The 23,518-nt window shown below is 33.0% G+C and overlaps 3 protein-coding genes across 8 annotated transcripts; 2 read left to right on the forward strand and 1 right to left on the reverse strand.

Annotated features, from left to right (window-relative positions):
* The first annotated feature begins 4,316 nt into the window (after positions 1-4,316).
* On the forward strand, positions 4,317-8,667 carry LOC102604782 (phosphate transporter PHO1 homolog 3-like). Of its 2 annotated transcripts, XR_366568.2 has the most exons (14): positions 4,317-5,312; positions 5,393-5,705; positions 5,786-5,834; positions 5,924-5,995; positions 6,073-6,202; positions 6,430-6,550; positions 6,665-6,923; positions 7,025-7,129; positions 7,211-7,255; positions 7,385-7,534; positions 7,638-7,916; positions 8,004-8,143; positions 8,325-8,480; positions 8,525-8,667. XR_366568.2 is itself a non-coding variant. In XM_006338365.2 (13 exons), the coding sequence occupies exons 1-13, from the start codon at positions 4,727-4,729 to the stop codon at positions 8,416-8,418; spliced, it is 2,343 nt and encodes a 780-aa protein (XP_006338427.1). In that variant the 5' UTR covers positions 4,317-4,726; the 3' UTR covers positions 8,419-8,667. The 2 variants fall into 2 exon arrangements, 1 of the variants encoding a protein (XP_006338427.1); XM_006338365.2 differs by having other exon boundaries at positions 8,325-8,667.
* A 408-nt stretch (positions 8,668-9,075) lies between these two features.
* LOC102605223 (SPX domain-containing protein 4-like) lies at positions 9,076-16,353 on the reverse strand. The gene is made up of 3 exons (XM_006338366.2): positions 15,697-16,353; positions 10,040-10,205; positions 9,076-9,851 (listed from the first exon to the last, which is right to left on the reverse strand). Exons 1-3 carry the CDS (start codon positions 15,931-15,933, stop codon positions 9,370-9,372), a joined length of 885 nt encoding a protein of 294 aa, XP_006338428.1. The 5' UTR covers positions 15,934-16,353; the 3' UTR covers positions 9,076-9,369.
* Positions 16,354-19,699: 3,346 nt separating this feature from the next.
* Positions 19,700-22,633, forward strand: LOC102605557 (activating signal cointegrator 1 complex subunit 1-like). 5 transcript variants are annotated; one of them, XM_006338370.2, is made up of 8 exons: positions 19,700-19,855; positions 20,132-20,249; positions 20,367-20,479; positions 20,581-20,646; positions 21,001-21,019; positions 21,206-21,282; positions 21,926-21,963; positions 22,089-22,633. In XM_006338370.2, exons 1-8 carry the CDS (start codon positions 19,841-19,843, stop codon positions 22,321-22,323), a joined length of 681 nt encoding a protein of 226 aa, XP_006338432.1. In that variant the 5' UTR covers positions 19,700-19,840; the 3' UTR covers positions 22,324-22,633. The 5 variants fall into 5 exon arrangements, with proteins under 5 accessions (XP_006338432.1, XP_006338431.1, XP_006338433.1 ...); XM_006338369.2 differs by having other exon boundaries at positions 19,701-19,855; positions 21,001-21,070; XM_006338367.2 differs by having other exon boundaries at positions 19,702-19,855; positions 21,001-21,097; positions 21,215-21,282.
* The last annotated feature ends 885 nt before the right edge of the window (positions 22,634-23,518 follow it).

The raw sequence follows: 23,518 nt of genomic DNA on the forward strand, positions 1-23,518 counted from the left end.
TACATATGTTACATAGGTTACAAAGAATAATGAAGGAGTAAAGAATGAGATAATGAGAGAGGCAACTAATGTCATCAATGGCTGAAAGAATGAGATAATGGAGAAATAATATGGAGAAGTAATGGTCTTGGAAGACCACGTCCAAGGCAGTAAGCAAACGGCTAGTCAGTAGCCTAGGCAATTAAGCCTAAAAGGCATTTACACCAAATGTGAGTAATTAGGCACAAATGCCTACCAACGGTAGCAATGAAACTGCCCACTAACTGTTGAAACAATCAACATCTTTCTAACTCCAAAATATAGCAAATTAATATATTAAAATATTAATATTAAAATGCTAATAAACCAACATCAATTAAAACTCCTTGCCTCTTTAGACTCCTTCTTCAAATCAAACTCATTGATTCTTTCTCTTCAATTCATCAGATGTTTATTTCCTTGGGTTTTCTCACGAAATTAACATTATCCATTCCTTTATTTCTGCACTCTTGTCTTTGTTCATTCTAAAAGTTTTCTCGAATTTAACTGCTCGTGACAGTGCACCTTTGGACCATATTGACTGACATGTTTCGTCTTTCTTTGTCAATCATCACAACTGCATAAATCCCAACAAAATAATACGTCTAAAGTCAAATCAAACGACAATTACACGCTTATTTTCTTGCTTTGTTCTTTTCTTAAGTACATAGAGCGGCCCACCAAAAACATAGACCGAGGCAAAGGAAATTATTTGTCTAATAAAGCCATATGAATTTAATACATACAGTATATCGATATTGTAAAAAAATATTATAGTATTATCATATTGTTTTTATTTGTCATAGTATGTAACCTGTATTATTTTGAGATAAGGGTCTGAAAAATATCTCAACTTTGGTCGGATTTGTTGTTGCGATACTAAACTTTCATGAGGACCTATTACCTCCCTAAACTATTTAATACCGTATTTTAAACATATATATTTGCCCAGGTGGACATAAAAAATAATGCAAAATTATAAATAGTAATGTGTCCATGTGGGCACATATATACCTTTAAAATACACTATTAAATAGTTCAGGGGGTAAAAAATACGGTATTAAATAGTTTAGGGAGGTAATAGGTCCTCATGAAAGTTTAGTATCGCAACAGCAAATCCGACCAAAGTTAAGGTATTTTTCAGAACATTATCCCTTTTCAAATTATAAATTCCATTTTTTATGAAATAAGTTGTTTGTAAATATCTTTTTGATTAATTTGATTTGTCAAAGATCATTTATAAGCTTTTAGATGGACGAAAAATTAGAAGGAATTAGTTCTATATATAACGATGGAAAAGCATGAAGTAGCTAATATGGAGTATTGGTCTATAACACGTTGTTTTGATTTTCTCGTGAATTTGACTGTCCATTTATTGTGTGGACTTTGTCATATTGTTTGATTCTCTCATGTTATATAAATTCCAATTACAACTTGGTCCACAAATAAAATATCACTTTGATTATTCGAATGAAATAATAGAAGAAACACAAAATAATGATGATAAAAGTTAGATGAAGAATTATTAACCTTTGATCAAGAAGAAGATCAAAAGTTTTTTTTTTTTTTTTTTAAACTCCCTAGGAGTATTGGTCTATAACACGTTGTTTTGATCTTCTCGTGAATTTGACTGTCCATTTTATTGTGTGGTCTTTGTCATATTGTTTGATTCTCTCATGTTATATATATTCCAATTACAACTTGGTCCACAAATAAAATATCACTTTGATTAGTCGAATGAAATAATAGAAGAAACACAATAATGATGATAAAAGTTAGATGAAGAATTATTAACCTTTGATCAAGAAGAACACCAAAAGTTTTTTTGTTTTTTTAAACTCCCTAGGAGCTCCCACCCCTTTTGTTCCCTCGGTGACTCGAACTTGCAATCTTTGGGTTGAAAGTGAGGGGTGCTTACCATCCGAGCAACTCCCTCTCGTCAGAAGAAGACCAAAAGTGAATGTACATATGTCAAAAAAAAAGTACACATCTTGTAAAATTGAGTATATCTTAATCGATGGTTATTCAACTTTATTTATCATGCAAATGTTATTTTTATGTAATATATTTTGGTACATAAAAGTTAGAATTATAAAAAAATAAAAATAAAATCTGTAATTCGTAAATACCATATAAAAGCCATCATATTTAAGTTTATCATATAAAAGTAATTTTTTCTATTTATTGTCACATGAAATCATTTTAACATTAACTAGAAAATAAATTTTACCTAAATTTTTAAATTTACGACCAATGGTTAAAATCAATTTTCAAACTTCGAAAATCTCAATTTTAAGTCAAAGTGAAAAATTAACTACAATACATAACCAATCATATTTTTTATTTTAAAAGACCCCCCACCCCCACCCCCCAAAAAATTAAGAAAAGAAGAAAGACACGCACACCCAAACAGGTCCATGGTGCAACAGTTTGCAAGAAGACGCAATAAAATTTGCCAGGAGGACCTAGTATAGTGATAGTGATACAACAAATAATTTAAGAGCATAATTGATGTGTAGGGGACCTTTCAATCTCATGAAATTAATTCTACTTTGTAGCTTATAGTTAAATCTATTTATATACGAGTCATACTATGTCATATTGTGGAATTATTTTATATATGTGTCTATTACTCTCAATCGATATCTTTGAAAGAACTTTTGGAGAATAAAAGTCTAAAAAGATTAATTGAATACTACATCATTTACTTTGACCTTATGGTAAATGTATCAATCAATACTTGTGTATGCTGTCACTGTTAGAGTCGATGTGGATATAAAGTTAATCTTTTGGTTTAGTTAGGTTTATTTATTTATTACTTGAATTGTATATGCATATAACAAATAAAAGAATTAAAAACTCAAATCATGACATGGATTGTGAAACGTTACATCATGTATTTCATTTTACGTACCTATTATATTCTTATCAAGTATTTTAAATACATTTTTGTGAGGACTTTTTAGAAAACGTCCAAAAAAAAGTCATTAGAATATATATAGGAAAAGGGTCATATTTGTTCATCAACCTTCTTCTTTCACTGTTAAGACTTCCAAGTTCCAGCATTTCTAGGTGAAATCTGGTTGGAGTAAAACATAAAATAATATTCACATAAAATGAAAGATTATTTTATATACTAATATTTTGTCTGAATTTACTTTATCACATAAAACCAGTATTTTACAATGAATACACTATCATCCATACATATCTAGAAATCGGACATTGCTCAAGCATACGGCCTATGGGAAGCCGAGACTAATTTTTAATTAATTCTAGGAAAGAAAATCACAATTGAATATCACTTAACAAAAATGGTAATTGAAAAAATAACTCTTTTGATTTGATAATCAAGGACCGGTTGAGATTATTAAAATTAGAATAACAAATGCATCCCTCGTGATTTGTACGCTATTACAGAGTGAAGTTGTTCTCGCCAAAAAAATAAAGGTTACAACGATAGCAAATTATTATGAAATTAAAAAAAAATGTCAACAACTTTGGGTAATGGTGAAAGAAAGAAAGAAGAAAGTTTGGTTAATGGTACATTCTTATCCAATTGGATCTTTTGACAGAGATTTGATGACACACTGCTTCAATATTATACAATATCTACAAACTTGTCTATTTGGATGGTTTTAGTCATCATTTATATAATTTGAAAACTACTACTTCACGTACTAATTTTTTATTTTAATCCAAAGTAAATGACATTTTTAATCATCAACAACAAGGCATTATTTGTTTTCTTCTAAATTTATTACTCATATTTGAGTTTTTTTTTTACGTAGCTAAAAAACTATTAGTATTATTTTTATTAATTAAAGGAAAACTCTTGTTAAATTGAAGTTAAAAGCACTCTTTAATATATAGGGGAGGAAGTAAAGTAAAGGTTGTTGAAATTGGTGTGATCCAGTAAACACGAAATGATCTCGTGTACAATAAAATGAATGAAAATAATGAAAAATTAAGTTGACATTTAAATAAAGGCAAAAAATATTAAGTACTATAATATATTTTCCTTTTCTATCTAAGTAGAGCAGCTAGGACACAAACTGGCCAACCACCTTTAATTAAGATTTTGTACGTGCATTAAAAAAAATTACTTGATTTCTCTCCCTTTTAAATTTTAATTTTTCATGTCATGTAGCATAATATCAAATATATTCTAAAATATTTTTTACTTTATTAAATTTCACGTCAAATCAAATTGAGACGATGAGAGTACTGGAACGAAAATAAATGAGGTAAAGATAGAAACCGTAAAGTTAGAAATCTTAAATGTGATTTAGTTGTTAATGGGGCAGTCAATTAGTGAATAGTTCAAAATTGGCAACCATTGTAAAGTGTGGTTCTGCCCATTGTTGTTGTGAAGAGGCGAGGCCACCTCTGACACAGCCCCACAGTTCAGTGACTTTCTGGGTTGCTGCTGCTGCCATTGTTAAACAATATTTCAAGCTCCGAAATCCCTAAACTAATCAAGAAAACAAAAAAGAAAAGCGGTTGATTCTTGACCTTTTTCCACGACATTCTTGGAAGCTTACTAGTTTTGGAGACCAACTTGATTCTTGACCTTTTCTTCACTGACGGCTACAACCCCAAACCCAACATTTTTATATATACTCCAATCTTTTTCATTCTTGGTAAAAACAGAGAAAACCCCCACTTTTTTTTTATCTTAAAGAAAAACCAAACAGTTTTGATAAAGATGAAATTTGGGAAAGAATTTACATCCCAAATGGTACCTGAATGGCAAGAAGCCTATATGGATTATAATTATCTAAAAGGTGTGTTGAAAGAGATATCTTGTTTCAAGAAGAAAAATGCACCATTACCTGAAGTTGCATCCACACCAAACGGCTCATTAAAGAGAAGGATATCTATGTACAGAGCTTTTAGTGGTTTACAAAGTAGATTCAGTTTCAAAGGTTCACCTGGTAAAACTGACAATGAAGATGAAGAAGTTATTTTAGTAAGTTCACTGCAACAAGAAGGGTCACAAGGACACCATCAAACTATGTTTCTTATGTCATCTGAACAAGGTGGAGAATATGAGATGGTTTTCTTTAGAAGACTTGATGATGAATTCAACAAGGTGATAGCTTTTTACAAGAAAAAAGTAGAGGAAGTGAAGGATGAAGCTGATAAGTTGAGTAAACAAATGGATGCGCTTATTGCTGTAAGAATTATGGTTGATAAACCTTCAATTGGTATGCCTAGTGACCAAGTGATGATGGATGATGATACTACTTTGTCTCCAGGATCAGTAGTTCCTACTCATATAAGAAGTCCAGGTTAGTCCAATTTCTCAAATACTGATTCCATGTGTGACCTATATGTAATTAGTTTGGATTTGTGTTTAACCTCAATACAGGTGGGTCACATATGGAGGCAATTCAAGAAGTTGAGATGACTGGTGAAGAAATACTGGAAGAGGAATCAACATCAGGGAATAGAGATAAAGAAAAGAGGAATCTCATGCGTTTTAGGCCTTCTCCCATAGAGATTTTGGACAATGTAAAAATCAATATTGATCCTGCAACACCTATCTCGACTTTCAAAAATGTGATCAGGACTTCAAAAGCAAACTCAAAATTCAGCAAAGATAAGCTCAAAAAAGCTGAAGAGCAAATGAAAACGGCTTTTGTTGAGTTCTATAAAAATCTTAGACTTCTGAAAAGCTACCGGTAATGGTGCAATTTTTTTCTCCCACTTGTAGTTGTTTTGGTGTTCAATTTAACTAACACTTTGCTATTTATTGTATTAGTTTATTAAATGTGTTGGCGTTCTCTAAGATCATGAAGAAGTATGATAAGGTACTACACTGAAGTTATCGATAACTATTTGGCAATAGAAAGTAGAAATTTTTAGTTTTGCCTTTTAACACTGCAATTTACTGATACAGACTACTTCAAGGAAAGCTTCTAAATCATACTCAGATATGCTTGATAAATCTGATCTTGGTAACTCAGATGAGGTATATTTCCTTCGATTATTCCACTTGCAACTATAATTTGAAGTTTGAACTTCTCATCAATCTTTGCTTTTCCTTAGGTTAACAAGCTCATAGAAAGAGTGGAGGTCACATTCGTAAAACATTTTGTCAATGGCAATCGAAGGAAAGGAATGAAACATTTAAGACCACAAGCTAAAAGAGAAACGCACCGAGTAACATTTTTCATGGGTAACAATACATCTTTATTAGCATCAACACTCTCTTTCTATGTAATCAAAGGCCGAGGACAGATTCTGCTGGTTCAACTGAAGCTATTGCATTCAGTTTGAACTAAGTAATGCAAAATTAAATTTTAAATGAATCATCTTCATCCGGGATAAGTGCTTAACAAAAGTTTGTATACTGCATCATAACCATATGTTCGTTTTAGTAACTGATATACTTTTCACCTACAGGTTTGTTCTCTGGCTGCTCAATAGCATTAGTGGCAGCTATTGTTGTAGCGATACGTGCACAGCACCTTCTAGAGCATAAGGATCGTGATAAGTATATGAATAACATATTTCCACTCTATAGGTGAACTAAACATCTGACTTTTACAAATTCATATTGATTCCTTCCTAATGTTTGTCTACAAGAGAAACCATGTTTTAAGCAATACATATGAGTAATGAAGCTCTAACATTGCAGCCTATTTGGATACATTGTCCTCCATATGCTCATGTATGGGGCAAATGTATACTACTGGAAGCGTTTTCGGGTCAATTATCCCTTCATATTTGGCTTCAAGCAGGGAACAGAGTTAGGTTACAAACAAGTTTTCCTCCTTGCTTCTGGTCTTTCAGTTCTTGCATTGGTTGCTTCACTCTTCCACCTGGATATGGATATGGACCCTAAAACAGGAAGCTATGAGACAGTGAAAGAGCTGATCCCACTTGTGTTGCTGTTTGTAAGTTTAGAAACATTAGTTTTCCTTCTACTATCATTCTACAACTGATCTATACAAAAAATTGAACCCCTTAATGATCTTAAATCTTCTTCTTTTTTCAGGTTCTTCTTCTAATAACTTTTTGTCCTCTGAACATTTTATATCGTTCAAGTCGTTTCTTCTTTCTAAGAACTGCCTGGCACTGCCTATGCGCTCCCCTCTATAAGGTACCAGCAGTTTGTTTAAGAGATATACAGATTCACATACTTTAATATCACAGGACTAACTAGTTGCACATCAATTTACAGGTTACTCTACCAGATTTCATCTTGGCAGATCAACTTACCAGCCAGGTTTGACACTCAGCCTTTTTCTATATGGGTAACTTCTACATTATACCAAAATGTTGATGATTCAGTCAGTATAATGTGCAAATTGTCCTGTGCTTATCGCAAAAAACAACACTGTGCTCTTTATTTCAGGTTCAAGCAATTAGGAGTTTGCAATTCTATGTCTGCTACTATGTATGGGGCAACTTCAAAACAAGATCAAACACATGTCAAGATAGCGAAGTTTATAAGATCTTATACATAGTTGTTGCAATTATTCCCTTTTGGTCTCGGTTTATTCAGGTTTGAGAATTTTTACACCGCAAATCATCACTCCCATTTCCCACTATAGATATCTTGACAATTATGTAATATGGTGCTTCGTATGATTTCATGCTATATACAGTGTCTTCGTCGCTTATTTGAAGAAAAAGATTCGATGCAAGGGCTTAATAGCCTCAAATATTTCTCAACAATTGTTGCTCTTGTGATGAGGACACTTTATTCTCAGAAGGGAGGAACCTTTTGGAGAGTAATGGCAGCATCAACTTCAGGAGTTACTACAGTTGCAAACACTTATTGGGACCTTGTCATAGATTGGGGTTTATTGCAAAGGAATTCCAAAAACCCCTGGTTGAGAGACAAGCTACTTGTGCCACACAAGATTGTCTACTTTGTTGCCATTGTAAGTGTAGACACAGGATTCAAAAACCAACTATTAAAAATACTTGCAGTGGGATTAGGTTTTTGATGATTTTGAGTCTAAACGCAGGTTCTTGACATTATTCTGAGACTAGTATGGATGCAGTTGGTTCTAGATTTTCAAGAACTACCTCATCTGCACAAGAACGCTTTTGTTGCAATTGTTGCCTGTTTGGAAATCCTTCGCCGAGGCTTGTGGAACTTTTTCAGGTCAGATGCATTACCTATTCAGTTTAAATTCTGTACTCCGACTATTTAAAGAACTTTTACATACATACATTGATATATTTAACATATGTTCAGATACACCGATATTGTTAAGAATCTTTCCATTGTCAGGATTAAGTTGGTACTGCTTTTCTCTAACAGTAGTAGTTTTTCTGCTGTTCAGGTTGGAAAATGAGCACTTAAATAACGTTGGGAAATATCGTGCCTCCAAGTCCGTACCCCTGCCTTTCAACTACGACGAAGACAAGAGTATGTAAAAGGAAAATCACCAGAGTAGTCGAGACTCAAAAATGATTTTCTTTTTCCTTGGTTCTTATTGTTTTGTACTCTTTGATTCATGTGTCAACGGTGCTTGTAATTAAGTTTTGTTCATGAAATTAGACAGTGAATGTATAGGATGAAAAGAAAGCTGATTGATGTGTATGGAATTATTTTCATGAAATAGTGCTTAGGAAAATGATTGATGTATGAAATACAGCTAATATATCCAGCTTTCTTCATCAAAAGACTCCCAAAATATTTAAACAAAGCAATCAATGCTTGAGGTCCTATAGCTTTCCAAAGTTTCATATGAAAATGACTGGTAACTTGTTGAAGGCCATTCTCTAATTCTTACCAAGGATAAACGTCCAATCGACATAAGTGGACATCATAGAAGAACGAATGAAAATCATATAGATGAGGCATAATACATAAACAAACACGCAACTTTGGCCTCAGTTGAAAGAAAGTGCCTAAACACCTCAATTGACAACCAAACACTCCAATTTGAGGTGTCTAGATGTGCACTCTCAAAGTTGGAGAGTTTACCTGACAAATAAAGACGGACAACATAATACCCCTTTTCTATATGAAAAATCTGTTGATCAAAATAGTCAGATTGACAAAAAATTGGACACATAATGAACACACCATTAATAGAAATGGTAGCATCTATAACTAGAGTGTTCAAGTTTTGATAAGACTAACTTAAATGTTATACATCTTCCGCAGAATGTACATCTTAAAAGTTTTTGCCCTCTAAAAGTTTCAAACAAATGAGAAGTAATCCAAGAATTACTAAAGTCCAGTTGGTGCTAAAAGTTGTCGACAGAGAACAATTTATTCCAGAACAGTAGTATACAATGAAGAAGCTAACCATTTTATCTCCCTTAGTCAACAACAAACCACTGAGCAAAGACCAACGAAGCAAACTAGAAAGGTGAACTCTATTCCGGTGGATGGGAATCCTCTTGATCTGTCTCTTTATCACTCTGAGAGGCAACCGACTGGTCTGAATCAGAGTTTTCTGCAGTTATAGCGCCTGTGCTATCATTATCTTGGTTACCAAAGATATACGAAAATGATAGTGGATTATACGTGGAGCTTGCCTTCTTCAGTCCCTGAATAGCTTTGATTGCCGCAAGTGTACTTCGATATATATCCACATTTTCTTCCCCAAGTGGCAATGCTGGAGAAACATTTGTAGCATAAGAAGTAGTTCCTCTCTTCGGCTCTTCTGCAGTAGCATCTGATTCTACAACTTCTGCTTCCAAAGGAAATAGGAGCTCGAGATTTTCCTCACACTCACAGACTAATCTATTTAGAGGCTCAGTTGTAAAGAAGGGCTGATCGAGAGCAAGTTGTGTGAAAGGAAGACGCAACAATCTCCCAGTTCGTTTATCAAACTTCTTCAAAATCTTAACAAGACCTAAGGGAATAAAACAATTTGTTATAGAAAGTTGATGTTGCACAAAATTTAAGCAAGACTCTACTTGAAGTTGTTATTCAGCTAAAACAAGAGCAATACGACACTTGAAACACAAATGCTTGAGCAATTGTAACTGGCTAACTGATATCACAATATATGCTTAAAATAGAGTGTAAATGCTGTGGTACCTGCAAAATTTAGAGAGCTGTAATTTTTAAGAAGAACCATCTCCCCGTGTATAGCAACAAAGTCTTTACGTATACCCATCACTTCATCACTAAATTCACTGTCTTTTGTGAGAACTCCGTCTTTGCCACTCTTCTCCTTCACTCTTTCAATCCATTCCTTCAATTCCTGGTATAGAAATAGATGAGATAGGATTAATTCACATACCAAAGACAATTACAATTGATACCCACATATTTGAATATTTATTTATTTTTCCACGTCTAATTTTTACTTGCTTACTCTAGGGCATATTTTCTTGAACCCGTCCTTCCCAATCCTACCTCTCCAAGACTAAGAAAAAGAGAAGAGAATTAAAAATTTCCTACTTTCAGTCCCCTTCTGGAACTCCATCAGAGAAATCGGTCCAACTCCAAATGAAAAAAAGTTCCCTTGATAAATTCAAGGGGAAATGGACAAGTACCCCCCTAGACTATGACCGAAATCCCAGAGACACACCTTAACTAAACTAAGGTCCTATTACCCCCTGAACCCATCTTTTTTGTAATTTTGTGCACCTTTTTGGCTTACGTGGCATCCAAATATCTCTTACGCGCCTCAATTGCGTGGAGTTACGGAGTGTGCCACGTAAGACAAAAGGTGTAAAAAATTACAAAAAAAACAAGTTCGGGGGTAATAGGACCTTAATTTAGTAAAGGTGTGTCTCTGGGATTTCGGTCATAGTCTAGGGGGTACTTGTGCCTTATCCCTAAATTCAAACCAAAATATTTTTCCTTATTCCCCATCTACCACCACAAATTTTTTTAAAATGGACGCCACAAGGGAATGTCATCCTCCACGGCATAACAACAAATTCAAAAAAGAATGAACTTCTAAATATCGTATATTGCATAACTCATTTCACCACCATACAATCCTAATACAAGACTAAGATAGCTGTCAATCTTCCACCCAAGGCATGAAACAGATAAAAGTAAAGTCCAACTCCCTCCCTTCCAAATTTCATCGAATTCTGATTAGTACAAATAAAATAGGGGGGAAATGCTCCTTATGATATCCCACATGCCGTTGTCAAGACCAAATCTCAGCCTATGCATGATTCAGATAAAGTGCTCATCATTCATTAAAATTTGACAACTTATACAAAGGTAGCATTATGGAGACTAAGAGACCCAGCTTAATCAAATTAAGAGGGAAAAGTAGAAATTGACAGTCATTAGCTATAGGAGACTGCAAACGAGAAAAGTGATAAAATAACTAATAACTCGTTCCCAAACAAGTTGGGGTCGACTATATAAATCCTCTAACAATGATTCTCCTTCTCCATTGGAATTCATATCAAGTCAACCTTAGCAGAATAAAAAATAAATAAATAAAGAGTATTAAATGTTCTCTATAACTTCAACTAGTAAAATATCCATTCCAATTAATTGATGCTCATGCAAATGATAAAAGACAGGCTATAAGTAGAAATAATCTCGCAAATAGCACATATTTTTCACCTTGAGTGCTTTTTATCTCCACGAAGAATGCTTCAATTTAAATTTTAAATGCTAATCTGTCACCCTAGAATAGTTCTATACAAAGCATAAAAGTTGATAGATGCAGCCTTTTCCCATAATTAAATAAAGTATTTACCTTATCAAAAAAGTTGATAGTGGCAGTTTTTAACTCAACCATTTTTTGCTCAACTTTAATGTATGGCAGCAAACTTGTGCATTTAATTTGCCAGTACAAAGTATCCAAGGATCAACTAACTAGTAGTAGTGAATCAAAAAAAATAATCTGCTAGACTACCACTAGCATCAACTGTTAGACTCATTGCTAACTCCTACTCTGTGTAGTTTAAACAAATAGAGTATAACTTAAGCCATCAGACCATTGATCTGCTCAGCTATTAATTAAGAATGATGATTTTTAGGGTTGCTAGTATGTTCATGTGTTAATTGTCTTAAGTATATTGAACTTCACCACAATGAAAGCAAGGGTTTAAATTTCATATCTTTTACTTGTGCACTAGCTACAACCAAAGAAGCAAACTGTACAATATAGACAGTTTAGGTGTGCACTAGCTACAACCATTGTGACTGAAGTCATATGCAAGGTCAACTCTATATTCAATATTTAGGTGTATATCTTACTTAATAAACTGGTTGTGCCCACAGGAGATGCATGCTTATTAACAGACAAAACTTGCAGTTGAAAATAGCACAATGAACCGGCAGTTGTGGGACAAGAGAAATAAACCGTCAATCCCTTGTCAAACTGGGCAGTAATCATACAACAACGATGAAACTAACTGGCAGCACCATCAAATTTGGAGGAACTTTTCTTAGGCAATCTAGATATAGGGATGCCCTGTTGTACCTATATGCAACACATGATGATGACATGGAAGTTCCTCCTTCCAAGTCCTTTTTCTATTTCTTTTTCTGGGAGGGGGATGAGGGAACCATATGAGTGGCTTCATCAAACAAGTCAGTGATGCACTGGTTCACTCTTACAATTTTCTGTCTTTGGTGCTGAAAAATACTGAACATTTGGGACAACAGTCATTTTCTGAAGAATCTGATCATGCAAGTTCGCAATTCCCGACTTCTAGTGGTAATTGATACTAAACCCATGTCAATGAAGTGACCTAGTTTTTTTCTCCTTAGACCAAAATAATGTTTATATTTCCTAAGTGAAAGTTTTGTCTACCGAAGTCAAATTAATATAATTAATTACTACGTTATACTAATTCAAACTTAATGCACATCTCACCTTTTTTTTTTGTCAGGTAAGGTGGAATTTCATTAAAGTTGCATCTGTAGATGCTGAAGGCAACCTTAATGTGCATCTTACTGCTAATCCTTCCATATTATCAAATGGCAGGCAAATGTTCTAAACCTGATTTGAGATTTTTTGATCGATGAATTGACTGGCTGTTTGTACGCTATTTAACTACATAAATCAAGGTGGGTTATTCTGTTGATTAAGCACCTAAGAGTTGGCCAAGTAATCAAAGAAGTGGATGAACACCTTGGAGAGACTAGAGTTTAAATCCCAGTTAAAAAAAACTAGGTGATTTTTCCCATTTGTGATCTGCAAAAGCATTGATGGATAGAGTTAGCTATACCTATATTGGTGGGAGGTAGTAGGAACTTGGTAGAATCAAGGTGGTCATAAATCGGCTCGGGACCACCGTTATAAGATTGAAAATAACGTAGTTCGTGTTCATTATGACAGGAGTATTATAATTTAAGATATGTAGGGTCATTTTCTTAAAATAGTTTAACAAGTTGGAAAGACACTAAGGTGGAATATACCATCAATATACTCTTATGCTTCAGCTTAACTAAGAATATTCTCCAGGTAGCTCCTGCGATACCTTCTCCTTAACCACTTATTTATTTGTTTTTGCATATATCTGTCTCCTCTCAGCTTGCTGCAGCTATTAAGTTCTTGTCAACCCTCTCAAATTCCTCATAATCTCATTTACATTTACTTCCCTCCTTTTGTACTTCAACTACCGTCATCAATTTCCATAATTGCAATTACCCTGCTTTTATACTTTCACAAAATTCCAGCCAAATGCTGCATTCAAACTATTATATGTAGCACCAGATGAAACCTTAAAAATCTCTTCATCGAGTGATTTCTTCCATCTACCAAGTCTTGGTGGATAGAGTTATCCCGTGCTTATGTTGTTAGAATATAGCAAATACCGTGAAATTAGTCGTGATGGCACAAGTTGGACCACCACATTTGTCAAGAATATAAAGTCTCTCCATTCTACTCATCATACTCTAGAACAACATTGTAACAAGCAGTACAAGTAAACCCCTGCTTCACAACTTTCATGATCCGCCAAAAGTTTAAATTAATAAACAATTAATGGAAATTAAATTAAAAGTTGAAATAATCAGCAGTACAGATCACAGATAATCCTTGTGCAATGTACAAGATTAATGTGGTAAAAAATATGCATCAATCAAGAATTCAGATAAAATTCCAAGAAATTGGGTGTAGCAGAGTCATATGGCCGGCCCCAATACCAGACTTCTAGAGTTCTAGTGGTAATTGATACTAAACCTGTGTCAATGAAGTGACCTAAAAAAAATTTCTCCTTTGACTAAAATAATGGTTTATGTTTTTGTAAGTGAAAGTTGTCTCCAGAACTCAAATTAATATAAATTATTACTACATTATAATACTTCAAACTTAATGTGCATCTCCCCTTTTTTTTTAAATCAGATAAGGTGGAATTTCATTAGAATTTCATCTGTAGATGCTGAAAGGCAAACTTAATGTGCATCTTACTGCTAATCCTTCCATATTATCAAATAAATGGAAGGCAAATATTTTAACCACTCTTTGGCCAAAATCAACATAACAGTTTGTTCAAACATGTTATATTAAGTATTACAATAAAAAGGACCTGAATAGAGCAGAATGGTATAAGAGGATTCATACACCTGATCTGAGATAAAGAAGTAGTTGTTTGATTGATGGATAGATTGGCTGTTTGTACACTATTTAACTACATAAATCAAGGTAGGATGTTTTGTTGATTAAGCACCTAAGAGTTGGCCAAGTAATCAAAGAAGTGGGTGAACACCTTGGAGACTAGAGTTTAAATCCTAGTAAAAAAAACTAGGTGATTTTTCCCATTTGTGATCTGCAAAAGCATTGGCAGTTAAGAGTTACCTATACCTATATTGATGGGAGGTAGCAGGAACTCGGTAAAATCAAAGTGGCCATAAATCGGCTCGGGACCACCGTTATAAGATTAAAAATAACGAAGGTCGTATTGATTATGACAGAAGTATCATAATTTAAGATATGTAGGGTCATTTCTTAAAATAGTTCAATAGGTTGGGAAGGCACTAAGGTGGAATATACCATCAATATACTCTTATGCTTCAGATTAACTAAGAATATTCTCCAGGTAGCTCCTGTGATACCTTCTCCCTAACAACTTATTTATTTGTTTTTGCATATATCTGTTTCCTCTCAGCTTGCTGCAGCTATTAAATTCTTGTCTCCCCTCTCAAATTCCTCATAATCTCATTTACATATACTTCCCTCCTTTGTACTTCAAATACCGTCATTGATTTCCATAATTGCAATTGCCCTGCGTTATACTTTCACAAAATTCCAGCCAAATGTTATATTCAAACTTTTATTTATAGCACCAGATGAAACCTTAAAAATCTCTTCATCCAGGTGATTTCTTCTATCTATCCAGTCTTGGGGATAGAGTTATCCGGTACTTATGTTGTTGGAATATAGCAGATACTGTGAAATTAGTCCTGGCACAAGTTGACCCACCACATTTGTCAAGAATATTAAGTCTCAACATTCGATTCATCATACTCTAGAACACCATTGTAACAAGCAGTACAAGTAAACCCCTGGCTTCACAACTTTCATGATCCGTCAAAAGTTTAAATTACATAAACAATTTATGGAAATTAAATTGTAAGTTGGAATAATCAGCAGTACAGATCACATCACAGATAATACTTGTGGAATATACAAGATTAATGTGATAAAAAAGAACATGCATCAATCAAGAATTCAGATAAAATTCCAAGAAATTGGGCGTATAGCCGGCCGCAATCAGTTTTGATTGATTGATTGACCTACGTATAGAGTAGCGAAGAAGAAAAGAAACCTGTAATCGAATAATAAATTCCTCCTCTTTATCGACATAGAAATCGTTGAATTTGTCAAGTTCCTCATTGAGAATTCTGACGAACCAGTCCTGCAAGTGCGGCGGAGGATTGTCACCGCCGTCGGTAGGTGGAAGGTTCTTGAGAAGCTTCTTGAGGGGTTTGTAACACAAATACTTGTCCCTCCATTCTGGTAGGGTTTCTTCTAAATGCGTTGTAAACTCTTTCCCGAATTTCATAACAAGAATTAATCAAATCAATTTCACTGATAATTTCCCTTTTGGGTCTCTGAATGTTATCATGTGATGAAAGAACAAAATAAAATATTTTTTATTATTATAAGATCAAGGGATATCAGTAATGGTAAACGCAGAGATTATAATATTATTTTTTATTTTTTATTTCTAAGAATACATATAGTCCAATGAAGATAACTATGAATGCTACGCATATGCGAGAAATAGTAGGAAAGTTGCAGGCTTGCGATGGAGTTGGGAATCTTTTGTTTACAGAATAATTTTGTGTTTCTCTTGTTTGTAAAGGTGACAAAAGGCAGAATTGCAAACGCTTTGTAGTCAACTTGGGCATTTCATAATGGCTTTTTATGTGCATCAAAGGAATATAAATGGAGATTCAATTCAAGCATTCTCTTGCCAACTTTAGCTAGTCAGGAGAAATGAACAAGGTGTAAAATTGAATTTAGACAATCAATCAATATAGTTACTTATTAAAATTTTAATGGGGGAGTGAATTTCATGGTAAGAATTAAATTTAGATAGTCAATCAATTAAATTACTAAGATTTTCGAAGGAGTGAATTTCAAGATAGCAATCTAATTTAGACAATCAATCAACTAAATTATTAAGATTCCAAATGAAGGACTAAGATTACTCTATATTTAGTTTGATGCATGTATTAATACATTAGTATATTTATAGTAATTCAAAAAATATATGATATATTTTTATCATTTCATAAAATAGAATGAATTAAATTAATGAATAAGTTATTATCTAATTACTATATGTTTTTTTTTTTCAGATCAAAATTGGTGTGAACATTCGATACGATTTTTAATTTTTTATTACTATCTAACATGTCTTTTCCTCTTGGGCTATTGCATCAAACTCAAAGGTTAGAGCTTAGTTTGTTGGGATATTTACTTGGTGAGCCCAAACACTAAAATAAATACACAAAAATATCCTTTTCGACAATTATTACATTTAAAGAAATAATTTTCAAAATTCTCACAATTTTTTGTATACCTTCGAGGTAAATAATTCAATTTTGTATAACTATGTGTCGGATATGAAAGTAAGGATTGATATAAAAGTTATCTACAAAAAAAGAAGTTTCAAGTATCTTAGATCAATAATTTAATTAAATTGAGAGATTAACAATGATGCCACATAGGGATGTACAAAATCAAACTGAAAATCGAACCAAATAGCAAATCGAGTCAACCCGGAAAAAAAATCCGACTAGTGGTTTGGTTTGACTTGGTTTGGTTTTGAAAAAAAAACTCGACTATATTTTGGGGTTAGGGTTTAGGTTTTTAACCTAAAAAAAATCAACCCGAGACCAAACCAATCCGACATTATATATATAATTTTAAAATTTATTTTATACATAAAATATTTACTTTGATATAATTTTTAATATTTCTTATACTTTTTCATAGTTTTTATCTTTTAATATATTATTTCAAGTTTGAAACGTAGAATTATGAATGGGGCCAATAAATATTATAGTCCACAGATGTTGGTGATTATAATAAAGCTTAAAGCAAAATCAAATTAACACTAATGCACAAAGAAAATCAATTCAACACTAAGAATAACAATAATATTGAATATTTGTTCTTTAGTTTTACATTGGTTTAGACAATTAAAATACATAATCTAATTTTAATTTCCTTTAATATTTAGTCATGTAACTAATACTTATTAAACTTAATTTTAGCATGATTTAGTACTTTTAAATTATATATGATCATTTTCATTATGACTTGTTAATTTTCAATATTTGTTTTACGCGATTTCATTATTATTATTATTGTTGGATATTTTAGTGTCATTAATCATATCATATTGTGTTATATTTTTAAGAAACATCTTAGATAGTTGTATTTTGGTAGGACTAAAGAAATATTTGAAGTACAAGTAAATTATATGTTTGTATGAATACTTTACCGAAAAAACCCGAGGTTGAAAAACCCGAGTTTTATTGGTTTGGTTTGATTTATAAATTTAAAAATCCAACACAAATGGTTTGGTTTAATATTTGAAAAACCCGAACCAACCCGGCCATGTACACCCCTAATGCCACATATCATATTAATGTGAGATGGATGAAATGAAGGCCCACATTTGATTTATTGTGTAATGAGAGTGTGTCATCAAGACATAAAGCTTAGTTTTATAAATTGGTTGGTAGGCCAACTATATTGTATGCTGCATAGTGTTGGTTAATCAAGAACTCACACATTAAAAAATTGATGAAAATAAAGAAATAACAGACGTTGAAATAGATGTGTAGGTATACTATTCGAGATGAAATTAGGAACGAAGATATTTGAAATAAAATGGGACTGACCTTCATGGTAGATAAGATGATAGAAGTGGGACTGAGTTAGTTCAATCATATGAAGAGGAAATATACAAATGCTCTAGAGAGACGTGAGAGGTTAATTATGGATAGTATGAGAAGAGGTACAAGTAGGAGAAAAAAAGTACTAGAGAAAGGTGAGTAAATAGAACATGACACATCTCCAACATACGAAAGACATGGCCTTAAATAGACTTATTCCCAAATACTAGAAAAAAACTAGTATTTGGGTCAAGTTCTAATATTTGAAAATTTTAAAAAAAATAAAAATTACCCATAACTTTTATATTTTATAAAAAAAAAATACTCATTATTCATTAATATCAACTAATATTTGTTACTTCCTTCTCCTTAAAAGTTTGAGTTCTAATTTGAGTGATAAAATTGAGAAAAAAGAACAATTTGTGTTTAATGAGTTATAACTATAACTGAATCAGTGACAAGTTTGACTATGCGATTAATGTATTGTCTTACCTATATTGTTATTTTGTTATTGTTGATTGTTATCAAATATACTATAAGGTTATTTTTTTAACGAAACATATTTATTATAAAATGATAATATAAATTTATGGGTATATTTAATAATTTTTAGAACTTACGTGTATAAATTATATTTTTGAAATAGTCAAATATTTTTGGAAAAATTTAGGACCAAACACATAGTGAAACTTCACCAAAAACTTCACCCAAATATAATTTGCCAAAAATATTTGAGAACTAGGGATCAAACGCTAGCTAAAGATAATGACACATATCATATTGATGGTGTTGGATGGATGAAATAAAGGCCCGTATTTGGTATGTTGTATAATGAGAGTGTGTGATCAAGACATAAAACTAAGTTTTATAAATTGGTTGTCAGACCACTTATATTGTAAGGGCATAGTGTTGGTTGCTCAAGAGCTTACACATTCAAAAAAAAATTATGAAAATAGCGAAGATGAGGATGTCGAGATAGGATATACTACTAGAGATAAAATTAGGAACGAAGATATTTGAGATAAAGTGAAAATGACCTTCATAGTGGACAAAATGATAAAGAGGAAATGCACAAATACTTTAGGGAGACGTGAGAGGCTAACTATGGACAGTATGAGAAGAAGTATAGAAATAGGCGAAAAGTAAAAAACTGATTAGATAGAACATGACATACTTGCAATATACGGAAGACATGACCTTAAATATGTTTCTTCAGTGTTGTATTTTCTTACCATACTTGATATTGATATGATTTACTTGAGCCGAGGATCAATACAAAATTGTCTTTCTACTTTCACAATAGTATGATAAGCCTGAATACACATTACTCTTCCAAACCCCACTTATCGAATTAAAGTAGTATATGATAATTCCCGTTCTTATTATTTAGTTGGAACTTGGGTGGGTCCGACTGGAAAAAATTGGTAAACATCACGTGGATTGACCCATTCATCCCAACCAAGAGAAGGGTCAAAATTAACAAGTGCAAGCACTGAAGAAAAATAGAAGCACAAATTTTCTCCTCCATAGCAACGAGAGACTTGCAGCTTTCATACTATGTCGACTTCTCAAGTGAGTTTTTTTCAGCTGAATTTGGTTATCTGGTTGTTTCATACTATTTTTGTGTAAAATTTGGTGTTATAGATCGAAGATTTATAACTGTTTGAACTCAGGATGCTTTTATCACTATCACTAGACTCTTTACTATGGATGTTACGTTCTCTGTGATAAATTCTAAAACTACTGATAAAATCAAGAATACAAATTTATTGTTAGTAGAGTTACTTCCACTTGTTTGACTGATTGAGTTATTCCTAAAGGTTTTATGTGCGCCTCTTTCTCCTGTAGGCAATTAAAAGCAAAAACGTTGGGTACACTCATTTTGTATCACTTCCATTGACCTTGCCGGATGAAATGGTCACCAAGCTCAACAACTTTAAGAATTCAGCTCTTCAAACTAATAAAGTTAATTCAGATGAAAATTCTTATTTCTGCATTTTCTTCTTATGTTCAATTTAGCCCGTGGGCTCATTGCTTTCTTCATTATGTCATAATTTCTGACAAATGTTTTTCGATTCAACAGGTTTGGGAATTGACAAGTCCATTTTTATTAAGCCAAATACATTACACTTGACTGTGCAAATGCTGAAGCTTTGGAATACTGATCGAATTGAAGCTGCTGCTGACGTTTTGCGGGTAAAAGTTTATACTTAGATGGCCATTTTATTCCTTTTGTAATATATTTTTCGTACTCTAACTTTTCGTAATATATAAATTGCTTTTCATTGTCCTTCCAGAGGGTCTCACCAAAAGTAATGGATGCTTTGGAGCGACGACCTGTGTATATAAGACTGAAGGGATTGGTAAGTCTTTATCCAAGTTATGCAATTATAGGCTTCTGTAAATTTTCAACTCTGAAACAAACAAAGGGAACTATGTATTAGAGCCTTCAACGCAATGTTGACAAACTTGGAATTACGCAATGCAATTGAACAAAATGATTTAGTACTGCAAAAAGAATCTAAATAGTGATTTTATATGCCTTTTCATGTGACTCCAATCTCTTTTTGTGAATGCTTGTTCGATTGGTTGTTCCCTGTGTGTATTAGGAAGAGAGACTGCTATCATGTAGATGTTTCGAGGCTGTTGCTTATAATGAGATTTGACAAAGGCATAACTTTTCTTGGCTGGAACTCAGATTTGTTCTTATTCTGCAGGAATGCATGCCAGATAGAGGTACTCCACCAAAAGCTTATGTTGTACATGCTCCTCTGGAAGTAATTGGTGGTATAGACAGACTTAAACGTGCTTGTCGTATCCACAATATTTGGCATGTTCTTCCCTTGCTCTTGCCACTATTTTAATTTCTCTGCTATTTTAAAGGAATTTAGTACCTGTTTAATTGTATTTGTTATACCTTAGCTTTTCTAGGGGTGATAATAGATGCGTTCATTGAAGCTGGTCTTGTTCTTGAAAAGGATGCAAACCGTGGGTTACTGGTATAGCTCTCAATGTGTTAATTCTTTATTCTGGTTGATTTTGTTGGCAATTTCTTTATTGTTTTGTCCATTAAGGCTCTCTCTTTGACCATTCAATCTAGTGCTGTTGCGTCCTTGCTTTTCATTTACCGTGTAAAAGCAATTTATTCATCACAATCAAGGGTCTATAATGCTCCCCCCGGATTTGGGTCTATGGTACAAAAGCCTGTTATTTAAGTGGAGAGGGGTAAACAGGAGGGCCTGTAATCCCCCGAGTTCCCTCTGGGATTCCTTGGCTATAAAATAACTACAGCCAGAAATGGTTCGAGCCTGTTTTGAAAAGGGAAGTAGATTTACTCACTACCAAGAATCAATATGGCTGCAACCATTTTATTTTTGATACCTTTGGAATTTGGCTTTTTCGATTCTCACCTCCTGCATTCCAACTATATGCATGGACTTATTTCTTCAGTTGCATTTTGCATGCTGTAACTTTCTTGTGGTGTCATTTGTTTTTGTTCTGGTATCAAACATTAAATACTTGAACATTATGCCTCAGCTTATTCAAGTATATATTTTATCGTCTCTGGTGGCTTTTTTTTTCTTTTTCCTCTTACCATGAAACTCTCCTGGTGGAAATTCCTAAATTTGTCTTCTAATACAGTTGCATGCCACACTAATGAATGCGGGACATAGTAAAAGGTGACGTTTTTTATTCTTCCATTGTGTCTAGTTTATTCTCGGCTTAAAGTCTATTATGTTTCTACCAGTTGCATAACTATCTTTGTTGTTAAGGTTGCACTGACTTACTATTTTGTAAATTGTAGCAGTAAAACATCAGGAAAAACTGAGCCCTTTGATGCACGAACAATTTTTGCTCAATATGGCTCAGAAGAGTGGGGAGAGTGTTATATCCGTGAAGCTCATCTTTCACAAAGGTTTGTCTATGATGGCAATGGTTATTTCCATTGCTGTGCTTCCATCCCATTTCCTGAAGAAAAGCAGGGTGCGTTTCCTATGATGAAAAACTTTTTTCAGAAAATGTTTTCTACGGCAAAATAAGTGATTATCTCACATTTTCTGGTGTGTGTAAATTGTAGTTCATATATGCTTATATAATAAATTGGTTGATGGGTCGATGACATTATATACAGTTTCTTAATTAGTTAGTACATATTTGGACGCTATCTACAGCTTTTCGGATGGTTGTTACTTGTTACCATGTATTCTGTTGTACTATTAGCTTAAATACAACATAAGTATATTGTATTGCAAGATTAAATTTGTTATGTAACAACTAAAAGACTCATTTGATGCAACAAGTAGTATGATGTTGTTCGATTCAATTGCTATTTGTTACTCTTTTCCATCATGTCATTACTAATTATTTCATAGTCCTATTTGTTTCTTTTACTCTTGCCTTGCTACTGAACTCTTACTCGATCTATACTGTATTGGACACCAACCCCTCGGATTTCTAGTTTGTCTATCTTTTTGTTTCTATTTCTTTTTGGAGTAATTTCCCTAGATAGTCACCCATGTTTGAGACATTACCTAGTAATATCACTTATGTTTGTTTTAGGACCACAATATCACCCAACTTTATATATTTTCTTCAAAATATACTAGACACAAAAAAAGAATTGTTCTCTCTCCTATTGGGATGCCATGCACTACAATCAAAACAACTTTTAGCGGTAATAAATAAACACATTAATAAAGAGTGTTAAAGCCTTTACCGGCATTAGTTAAGTGTTATTAGATCCAATGTTGCTAAAGATTTTAGGAACATATACAAAGAGTGTTAATTGCCTCTAAAAATACATATTTAGTGGCAATTGAGCTATTGCCGTTAATTAATTGCCGCTAAAGATCATTTTTGATGTAGTGATGTCACATTTTCATTTTTTCTTAAAAAATTTAACTTTTTAAAATAACTCATATGTTATATTTATTGTATGAGTTTTTGATAGAGTAAGCCGATTTGTCAAGGTATTATAATTTCCGTTGTCTTTCACCATACTTTCTTATCGCAATATTTTTATTTTATTTCCTCCACTCATTTTATATATGTGCTTTTCAATATGTGTATGAGTATACATAAATAGATTAATTTTTCTTATTATTTATATGGTTAATCTTTTCTTTTTTAATTTTTTTAAACTGGAAAAGTTAGTTTCTACTCCTTCCGTCCATCTTTACATCTTTACTTGTTCAGTATTAATTTGACATATCTTTTGAGAAATAATAAAGATAA

The sequence above is a fragment of the Solanum tuberosum genome, unplaced genomic scaffold (assembly GCF_000226075.1).
Source record: "Solanum tuberosum cultivar DM 1-3 516 R44 unplaced genomic scaffold, SolTub_3.0 scf00004, whole genome shotgun sequence".
Lineage (NCBI taxonomy): Eukaryota > Viridiplantae > Streptophyta > Magnoliopsida > Solanales > Solanaceae > Solanum > Solanum tuberosum.

Bases quoted from the DNA above. Each gene is read 5' to 3' on its own strand.
- LOC102604782 (XM_006338365.2), top strand. From the start codon at position 4,727: ATGAAATTTGGGAAAGAATTTACATCCCAAATGGTACCTGAATGGCAA. The intron at 6,203-6,429 runs GTAACAATACAT...TTTCACCTACAG, and splicing joins CCGAGTAACATTTTTCATGG to GTTTGTTCTCTGGCTGCTCA. The intron at 6,551-6,664 runs GTGAACTAAACA...CTAACATTGCAG, and splicing joins AACATATTTCCACTCTATAG to CCTATTTGGATACATTGTCC.
- LOC102605223 (XM_006338366.2), bottom strand. From the start codon at position 15,933: ATGAAATTCGGGAAAGAGTTTACAACGCATTTAGAAGAAACCCTACCA. The intron at 10,206-15,696 runs GTTTCTTTTCTT...TTTCTATACCAG, and splicing joins AATTTATTATTCGATTACAG to GAATTGAAGGAATGGATTGA. The intron at 9,852-10,039 runs GTACCACAGCAT...TTATTCCCTTAG, and splicing joins CAGCTCTCTAAATTTTGCAG to GTCTTGTTAAGATTTTGAAG.
- LOC102605557 (XM_006338367.2), top strand. The intron at 20,480-20,580 runs GTAAAAGTTTAT...TTGTCCTTCCAG, and splicing joins CTGCTGCTGACGTTTTGCGG to AGGGTCTCACCAAAAGTAAT. The intron at 21,964-22,088 runs GTGACGTTTTTT...TGTAAATTGTAG, and splicing joins AATGCGGGACATAGTAAAAG to CAGTAAAACATCAGGAAAAA.